The sequence below is a fragment of the Anabrus simplex genome, chromosome 5 (genome assembly GCF_040414725.1).
Source record: "Anabrus simplex isolate iqAnaSimp1 chromosome 5, ASM4041472v1, whole genome shotgun sequence".
In the NCBI taxonomy this organism is placed as follows: Eukaryota; Metazoa; Arthropoda; class Insecta; order Orthoptera; family Tettigoniidae; genus Anabrus; species Anabrus simplex.
In genome coordinates, this window is record NC_090269.1 from 97,954,465 (window position 1) to 97,964,002 (window position 9,538).

The 9,538-nt window shown below is 40.0% G+C and overlaps 1 protein-coding gene across 2 annotated transcripts in view; it reads right to left on the reverse strand.

Annotated features, from left to right (window-relative positions):
- The window catches only part of jim, a 66,906-nt gene extending 57,614 nt beyond the window's left edge, over window positions 1–9,292 (reverse strand). Inside the window, exons 1-2 of one of the 2 annotated variants that reach the window (XM_067148276.2) lie at window positions 9,166–9,292; window positions 8,452–8,641 (exon numbers count right to left, since the gene is read on the reverse strand). In XM_067148276.2, coding sequence (XP_067004377.2) covers window positions 8,452–8,539 — 88 coding nt within the window. In that variant the 5' untranslated portion in view covers window positions 8,540–8,641; window positions 9,166–9,292. Of the gene's footprint in view, window positions 1–8,451; window positions 8,642–9,034; window positions 9,081–9,165 lie in introns of those variants that run through there. The other variant, XM_067148277.2, reaches the window with a different exon arrangement.
- Between the last annotated feature and the right edge of the window lie 246 nt (window positions 9,293–9,538).

Sequence of the window (9,538 nt, forward strand, 5' to 3'; positions counted from 1 at the left end):
TTTTATCTATAAAATCTTTCTTGTAACCATTGCTAATAGCTACTGATCATATTAAATTGAACCCATTACCGTATATAAGCCTGTTTTGGATAAAGGCACATCGAAAGTCCTACATATGATAGGCTCTACTATAAATCAGGCGTCCAGAAGCAAAATGCTGTGAGTGCACCAGAACATTTTTTTTCAGGAAACACGAAAAACGTTTTATTTCCTTATTCTCGCAGATATGCAAAATTCCTTTTCATTGTAGATTTATATTCACTTACGGACTATTTTTATGTCAATCTTTAAAATGTTGGGGTTTTATTTTTTTAGTTATTACTTAAAACTGTTTGGATTCACCGAGTTTTGCTCCTGTTTTCATGGATCTAGGTAGGTTTGCTTCTGTAGAGATATTATCACAACGTAATTGGAAAGAAGATGCTTTAATGCTGGTTCAAATGGCAAAAGAAATTATTTATTGACTACAAGTAAGTGTGATTACACAGTATATGACATCAAATGAAAGGTTGCAAGAAGTAAAAAGGCCGCAACCTTGCAAGTCCTGTCCTGTTCCATCGAAATTACACAGGCAACTCATTGTCTTCTGGATGAATTTCAAACTCTGAGTCCTCCTCTGCATTGTTCACAGCTGTTTGAGAATCCATCAGATTCTTATGGAAAACAAGATCTTCATTTTCTTTCCATGTCTCCCCGAAATGCTTTCTAAGCAGAAAATCAATGTCCCTAACTTTCACTTCCTTTAAGGCTCTTCCAACCTGGATAACATTCGGCTTCATAGATGAGTAGGCTCTCCCTTCACCAGAGTCCATTCTGTAGGCCACTTCACCTCTTACTAGTGCGTTTCCATGTTTACTCCTGGTGATCACAACCCTTTTTACAGAGTGCCACTGACCACAGGGCTTGACGACATCAGAAACTGCATCTTTCCAACACCGATTGACGACATCTGCTCCCAGCTGGAAAACTATTCCGTCATCCTTGTATACTTCATGGTACTCACTCGGTAATATGACAGTAACTTTCGACCTGAAAACTTCTTCAATTCGACCAAAAATTCTATCGGGTGGTAGAAAAGAATGTCCAACCATTGGATAGAAGATCTTCTCCCGTTTCACACTGACAGGAGCCTCTTGTGTTAGCCAAAAGCACAACATACCCAGCATTGTCTGGTTCTTGTTTTGCCCTACACAGCTGTCCGACATTAGGTGGATGGTGTGGATGCCATTCAAATCTGCCGATGTTAACCTGTGATGCACACAGGACACAATTTCATTAGAACCCTTTGCAAAATCGGTTTCTTTTCAAGTGTAAATAAATGCATTTCCCTAGTTTTTCCACACACCTGATGGGCCTTGGCAGATCGTAAAATTCTACACATACATTTGGCGTGTATAATAAGCACTTTGATCTTGCAACTTAGGCAATGTAAGGTTTTTCTGGCAATCAAATGTGAAGGTCATTTCACCATTGTCCTCAACTTTCAGTTCATCATAAAAAGCTTTTGCCTTAGCTTTGTGCACAAGCTCAGAACTAACATCCATGGAGGAAAAATCTTGTAAAATAGCATTATTCAAATACAGGACACAGTGTGTATTACGCTAGTTTTGCACCTGAAAACCACCTTAAGTAATGGCGCCTGGTCAGGATACACAAAGTTCTGCTTCTTTATGATGAAAATGGATTCACTCAGCTTTGCTTTGCAAACAGATGTGGATACACACACTTTTGCATCTGTAGGCTGTTTTCGGGGTGCGATTTAAAGCAGACGGAAGCAGTTTTGCTTGAGTTTTAAGGGTCTAATCAACAGATGACAGCATAGAGAACAAAATGGTGGCAACAACTCATTTTCGAGCAGAAGTGGATTTACTGTATTTTGCATCTGGACGCCTCAAATTTACTAATTTACAAACAGGACTTGGTCTAAAGTTGATTGTTGGTCTCATCGGAATGTCTGTTTTAAGAATTTTTGGAAGGGTTCTTATTACAAGTAGTTGAGGATTCATACATATTAACTTGTTAGTTTCTTGTCATGTTCTTAAGCAAGGATTTGAAATTCTTTTGGATTCTATTCGTTGGATCTTTTAAGGGTCTTGAAATTTTCATCTTTAAAGAATAGCTTGGTTATATTCAAATAATTAATCCTATCAGCAAGAACAAAGAATAATAGATTCATTCAAACTTTTAGCGAAATTTTTTTTTTTTTTTTGCTACTTGCTTTACGTCGCACTGACACAGATAGGTCTTATGGCTACGATGGGATGGGAAAGGCCTAGGAGTTGGAAGGAAGCGGCCGTGGCCTTAATTAAGGTACAGCCCCAGCATTTGCCTGGTGTGAAAATGGGAAACCACGGAAAACCATTTTCAGGGCTGCCGACAGTGGGGCTCGAACCCACGATCTCCCGGATGCAAGCTCACAGCCGCGCGCCTCTACGCGCACGGCCAACTCGCCCGGTAGCGAAATTTTAACGAACTGTGTGTTAAAATGCAGAGATGCCAACTATTACGATTCAATTGTAATAATTACGAATTACCCATCACAATTATGCCTTTACGAATCACACACCACAAATTACGATTTTTTGTTGATTTTTAAATATAAATGTATGAAGTGTTCTAAAGGATACGCGAGGAATGTCATTACAGAATATTATTTTCAGATTTCTCAGTAATAATACATACCCCTTTCCTGTCCCTCGTTTAAGAATGTTTTGAGTTTTCACGCGCAAAATGCAGTGTGTGCTTCCAGTACCGGAAAAATAGGCACCTGTGAAGTGGTATATCTTGCGGAGTTGTTGTCTTTGTTCGTCATATGACCAGACTTCCTTGCAAGTATGCGAGTTCTTTTGTCTTTGGTTTGGCGGCAAAGTGGTGACAAACTCCGTTTCATTGTGGATAGTGTGTGCGTGACTGCTGAAGTATTTATTGCTATTCTAGTTGACAAATTATGTATATATTGCTCTTCTAGGATATATGCTAATCGTGTGTTACAAAATGCGGAAGATTTGAAATAATGAAGCGATTTCTTGTGCAGGAAGATACGTGTGGTGACGTTACAGTGATTAGTGACACTAGTAATAAACCACCAATAGTTCAAAAATTTAGGAAGGAATACTTGAAAGAATGGCCCTGTTTACTGCGTTCCTCAACATCTCGTTCACATGTGTTTTGTAGTGTGTGTAGCCGCGATTTTTCAGATGCGCACAGTGAGGAAGAACAAGACTGAGTTCCGTGCTAATATGAACACCAAACTGTTAAGTGCTCTGTTAGTGCAGAGGATATCGAAAGAAAAAGCATGTCACCAGTTTACCAAACCGCAACTACAGTAAAAAAAAAAATATATCTACGCTGCCCCCCCCCCCCCCCCTAATTGCCTTTCTTGAAAGTTGACATCTCTGAAAATGAATATCATGTTAACTCCCCCCATCAACCACGTTTTATTACACAAGAACCTCGTTTATCCGGCCCTCATTAATCCCGATTGAAAATAATAAACATTTATTGTGCTTGTACAGTATTTCTTTTACGGAGTTGATTTTTCTTGAATGTATTTTCCGCCAAGGATAGTTAAGGACAGCAATTGGAAGTTGGCCGTGGTCTATCAAAGGTACCATCCCGGCATTCGCCTGGAACAGAGAATGGGAAACTAAATTCTTCTGAGTTTATCGACACATTTGCACTCATTCCCGGTTGCTCGGTCGTAGATGTGAACGTAAATGACTGGTTGAAAAATGCCTGTAATTCAGGCTATGGTATAATGAAAGATGAATAAATTATTGCCTCTCGTTCCTCGGTAGGCAATGACGAGAGTGATGGTTTATTCTAAAACGAAACCGGCACTCCATCAGAAGAAACAATGACTCATGGGAGATGCAACAATGCAGCTGGATGGCCTATTTAGAATCCTAGACTGAAACCACACTGGCAGAACTGATGTTAGTAAAACATCTTGGTGGTCATGCTGCATGCAAAAGCTATACAAATGTAAAACAGACAAAGCTTACCCATTATTTTAGTGCATAAAACAGAGGTGTTCTTATATTTTTCAGTACAATTTAAAAAAAGGTATTACTGAACAACTTATGTTGTATAACAAGTACTGTATTTGCTTTTTAGTTTTCCGGATTATCCAGATCAGTTCTGGTCCCACTTAATCCGGATAAACGAGGTTCTTGTGTAGCCTATATGCTTGTCCAACACGTTTTAATGTGAGCTAATTCGAGTTTTAAGTTTTTATTGACGTATCTATTAATCTGAAGATGGCCCGAAAAACGGCCGAAACTAGTACGGAATAAAGTTTATTAATGTAAATAGAGTTGTGTTGATCAGGAGGAACATTCTTTCCAATTCTTCTTTGTCACTCCTAGAATTCAAGACATATTTCATTACCAACTACCACATGATAAAAACGCTCTATACACCATCCTTCTTCATAGACCAATGATCGGACATGAAACTGAGCCCCCTCCCTCCGAGCCTGTAAGGGGAAACTAACAGATAATAATAATAATAATTAACAATGTTACTGGTTTTACAACCCACTAACTATTTCTAAGGTTTTCAGAGACGCCAACCTAGTAGATGACGTGTGTTGTATGTACACGAGTTCTGTTGTGACAAATGACCTTACAAATCATCAATGAGTGATATTGTGTTACAAGGTTCAACTTGGTGGCATACTTGTGTTCGGAAATAAATGTGTTTTACTGAGAACTTGAAGCGAGTATCGGACTATTGGCCGAACAAGTTAAAAGCGTTTTTATCGTTTAGTTGCGGGTAGTGAAATCTGTGCTGAATACCGGGAGTGGGAACATATTTCATGAATTTATTAATTGCAATGGTAGTAGCTGCAGGAGGCGTGGAAAATATTGCAAGATTCATGAGTGTGGTGGTGGTGATTACAGTTTTAAGAGGAAGTAGTACAACTATACTCCGCATGGCCTTACTTCTAAACTGAAGTTTCGCAGAACAAATGAGCATCGCTTTTCCTCTGTTGCCAGCACGCTATGCCCGCGAGAACAGCTGATGCAATAAGACCGCAGTAAACAGCCCTTGTAAAATGTAATACCGTACTCAGAAAAACTAATGAATATGGATTAAAAACAAATTCACAAAAACTACACTTACTAACATCTGACACTACTAAAAGAATATATTCTTATTAAGAATAAAAGAGAATGATGAAATAACACATCACTTTGCTAACGGCTGGCACAAGAAGGAGGTTATGGCCTACAAAGGGAACACACTACTGATCTCAAAAATCACTAGAACCCTGCAAAAATTTGAAAAACACACTAATTACTGAAGCAAAATGCAAAAGATAGCGAACCATACCGAACACCACACGAGCTGAGCGAGATAGGTTAACCACGTGGTGAATGTAAATATTAGAACTGGCAACTAAGTTTCGAGATCGTGCTCTGCCGATATAAATCGATATGAAGAGCAGTTTGGTATTGGTTGGTTGTCTATGCTTCAGCGCATAACCACCAGACAGAGCCTAAATCTGCCAAAACGTCAATTTAGAAGTAGAGCCATGAGGAGTATATATATATGTCTTTTCACGAGAGTTTAATACTGATGTAAACATGGTATGTCCACACCTCCCCCTAAGAGAGTTGTGATTCGCTGAGCGTGTAGTACTGACCTCCACCCCGTCAACGTCTCATATTCGGATGTACAGGGCTGCGCATCGCATACGACAACAGTGCGAAGATCTGAACTTCCGAATAAACCTGGATTCTGTTCACTTAATTTATTGAACACATTGACAATGCACTGCCTATGATCACTTCTGAGCGGTTTTCCTCTTTCGTGCTTCACTACACGCGATGGTCTGACCCCTTGCTCCATTTCTGGCGCTATGAATACTGACACTGACTGCTGCTGCTGCAAGATGCAACACCTTATCTCTATGCTGTACAGCTTGGGACTATCCCTCACTACGAGAAGACTTCCTATATTACACCACGCCTTATGCCTTCAAAATAAAATTAATGCGGCATACTACTTTTCTTCGAGGTCGCATACAGTCGAATGAGTGCGACGGTTGCTTCTCCAATTAAGTACGTCTATGTCCGCATGGAAAGGCAAGGTGCTCCGCCTATTTGTTTACATCAGGATTAAACTCTCGTGAAAAGCGGTATAGGCAACCATCCTCTATATAACACTAATTGAGAGAAAATATGGAAGGGATCCGACACTTTGAAAAATGAAAGTATCGGCCAAAGAAAGACAAGGGCCACGAAGGATGGGAAAATGACAAGAGTCCCTAGGCCTTGAATGCTCTAATACTGTTGGGGTCTGAAAAGAACAAGAATTGACCAAGGGAGGTCAGATAGGATAAATGAAAGTGAGGAGCCTAGAACAAGTAAGCTGAGGGCCTTGCGGTCGCTAACCCAGGCTCTCAAGTTAAGAGACCCTGCGGCCCATTTTTAGTCACCTCATACATCAGGCAGGCGATACCGTGAGTGTTATTAGACCGCCCTCACCCACTCAGGATATTACATTATAAAAGCAAATATATTTCAACTGGCAGGATGGTGGGTAATGAACACACCTACAAGTATTACAAGGTAAGATTTGCATCATTTTATAATAATGTTATTGGCTTTACATCCTACGAACTACTTTTACGGTTTTCGGAGACGCCGAGGTGCCGGAATTAGTCCAGCAGTAGTTCTTTTACGCGCCAGTAAATCCACCGACACGAGGCTGACGTATTTGAGCCCCTTCAAATACCCCCAGACTGAGCCAGGATCGAACCTGCCAAGTTGGGGTCAGAAAGCCATTCCCTCAACCACCTGAGCCACTCAGCCCGGCTGATTTGAATCATTTACCATGTGCCACAATGTCATTTATGCTGTGGAGTGAATACTGGAGTTATACCAATCTTTTATATTTTGGCACCTGGACCCTTTCACACCGAGCAGAGTGACTGCACATGTCAACAAGCTCCAGCTATGGAGCAGCTAAGCTCTGCATTCAGGAGATGAGTGGGTTCGAACCCCACCGTCGGCTCTCCTGAGGATGGTTTTCTATGGTTTCTCATTTTCATTTACAGGTAAATGCCGGGGCAATTTCTAATCATATGCCACAGTGGATTCCTCCCACCTCCTTATCCAATTTCATTAATTTTATCATTAGTAGATCCTCAACTGAGGTTGGTGTCGAGAAGGTCATCCAGCCGTAAAAGCATGCCATACAATTTCATCGTGTCATTCTTGCCCCTGTATCAGGAAATGTGATTAACCCTTTGACAAACTTCTGCACAAGTATCTTGTATGTCCGCCGTGACCATACTTTTCCTAAACAAAAGTGTGGTGGTAAATGCTGCTTTAGGGGGAATACAACTAAGCAAACAACCCCTCCAACACTACCTGATGTCAAACCATTTGATAAGCCTATGCAATCTATAGGTTTACACTTTATTTTAGCAACTATTTCAAGAAATAATATATAGGCTATATTTAGATAAATCACTCAATAACATAAGATGTTCTTGTTATCCAGCCTAAGAAACCAGCTATTTTTAAACGACAGAACCGAAAACAAACCTATGGTAAATCAACTTTTACTGCAGACCAAAAAGCACAAAGGGAACGTATTTTTTATCTGAATGCTTCTCATGCACTTGCTTGTATGTCACTTGCATGGAAGCAAAAGAACTCTGTCCTCCTTAAGACATTATTACTTCTGTTAATTTCTTTTCGCAAAGAATAGGTTGGTTTCTACTGTTACACTCTCTCTCTCTCTCTCTCACACACACACACACACTCACTTTCTCTCTACTCTATGAAAACATAATTTAAAAAAAAATCTGTTGTTTACATGGATGTTAAATGAGCTGTATTTCATAAATCACTCCAACCGAGCTTGCAACTGAAATTCATAAACAGTAATAAAATACATTCACTCCTAGCAAGATATCTCAAAGCAATTATCTTAAATCTTTGATCTATGATATTTACAACTTGAGGGTAATTCCAGCAATAAGAATGGTCTGAAATCTCTTGATATGACCCCACACTATCAACACAGAAGAGACAAACTCTTAATTCAAAATGTTGAATTATTTTACAACACCCACCCCAACCTCCAATTAAGCCTTCTTATTACCTTCATTAGATGTATAACATTCTTCCTTTAGTCTTTAACCTACAAAAGCGCCCTATGTGTAGTGTCAAATTAGATTATAAACATGTGCTCTTGACTCCAATGTGGCAAAAAGCAATTTAGGCACCGTGCAGCAAATAAAAACAATGTAAATTACAGTAATGTAGAGTCGTGCAAAGGCTGAAAGAAAATATAACCGAGACAGAAGTTGGGCTAGAGAAAAGAAATATAGCAGCTCACAGAAGAAAATAAAACTTAAAAAAGAGACAAAAAAATGCAACCAGGTTAGCTGAAGTAAGGTATTGTGTATCTTTCAAAGTTGACTTTTCTTACCCTGGGCAATGCAGTACATAAATTGCCTGGGAACCTTGAGGCCTGCGGCCAAGCATGCCGCAAACGATGCCGAGAAATTTATTGCCATGTCCACTCCTCATCACAGTTACAAGTGTCAAAGAGATAGCTTCACCGTGCCACCATAACATGCCTAAACGGACCAAGCCCCATTCAGACAGATTTATTTAGCCTGCAGAAAAAGAAGCAATATCTCAGTATCTCACCCTCAAAGAAACAACACAAGTTCACAAATCCTTTTACGGAGGTTATCAATATACAACCTAACCTTACTGAACACCATCAATGCTTTAAATATCACAATTACTGTAGAACCGAATTTGAAAACAGTTCAGTATAAATTAATTTCTGTATCAATATAACACTCAATAAGATCACTACGATTTGAATTCACTTCACGAAGGGCGCAGGAATGAGTTCTAACCAGTCAAACAAAGTAATCTACGAACTCTCGCAAACAAATTAAAATAAACTTAACTTAGAATCAGAATGAGAGAGACACAAAGAATCAAAATAAATGTGAAGAAAAAGGGTAAAAGCACACAAAAGAACTGTCAAAACAAACCAATTCATAACAAGCTGCGATCCGGTGCCCTAAGCGTGAGCCCATGCCATATCCTGAAAGACACATTCGCCTCCCTCCTTCGGATGCACGCATCCAAAGGAATCTCACCGCACTAAACAGAAATAACTCACCAGACCTATAATATTCCTTAAAATATCGAGATGCTGCTCGTTGCACTATTGAATAATACAAGCTGACATACGGGGCTGCACCCGCAGACGCAAGAGCCATCTATAGAGGAGCTACGCAGCGTATCACTGCATACAATTTTTGCTGAAGTTTTTGCTCTGCGGCGGGGATCGCACTAGCTAGCTCCCGACTTGGAGACAACCGACCTCATGTTCGACGTCCGAGACTCGCTCCATCTACACGACGCAACGTTGCCGAAGTTATGTCTCACGTGCATGGGAACCGAAATGCACGGTTACACCATCAAACACAGACGACAGGCCCTAAATCAATATCACACATAAAGCTTAAAAAAAATGTTAGGTGAATTAAAGC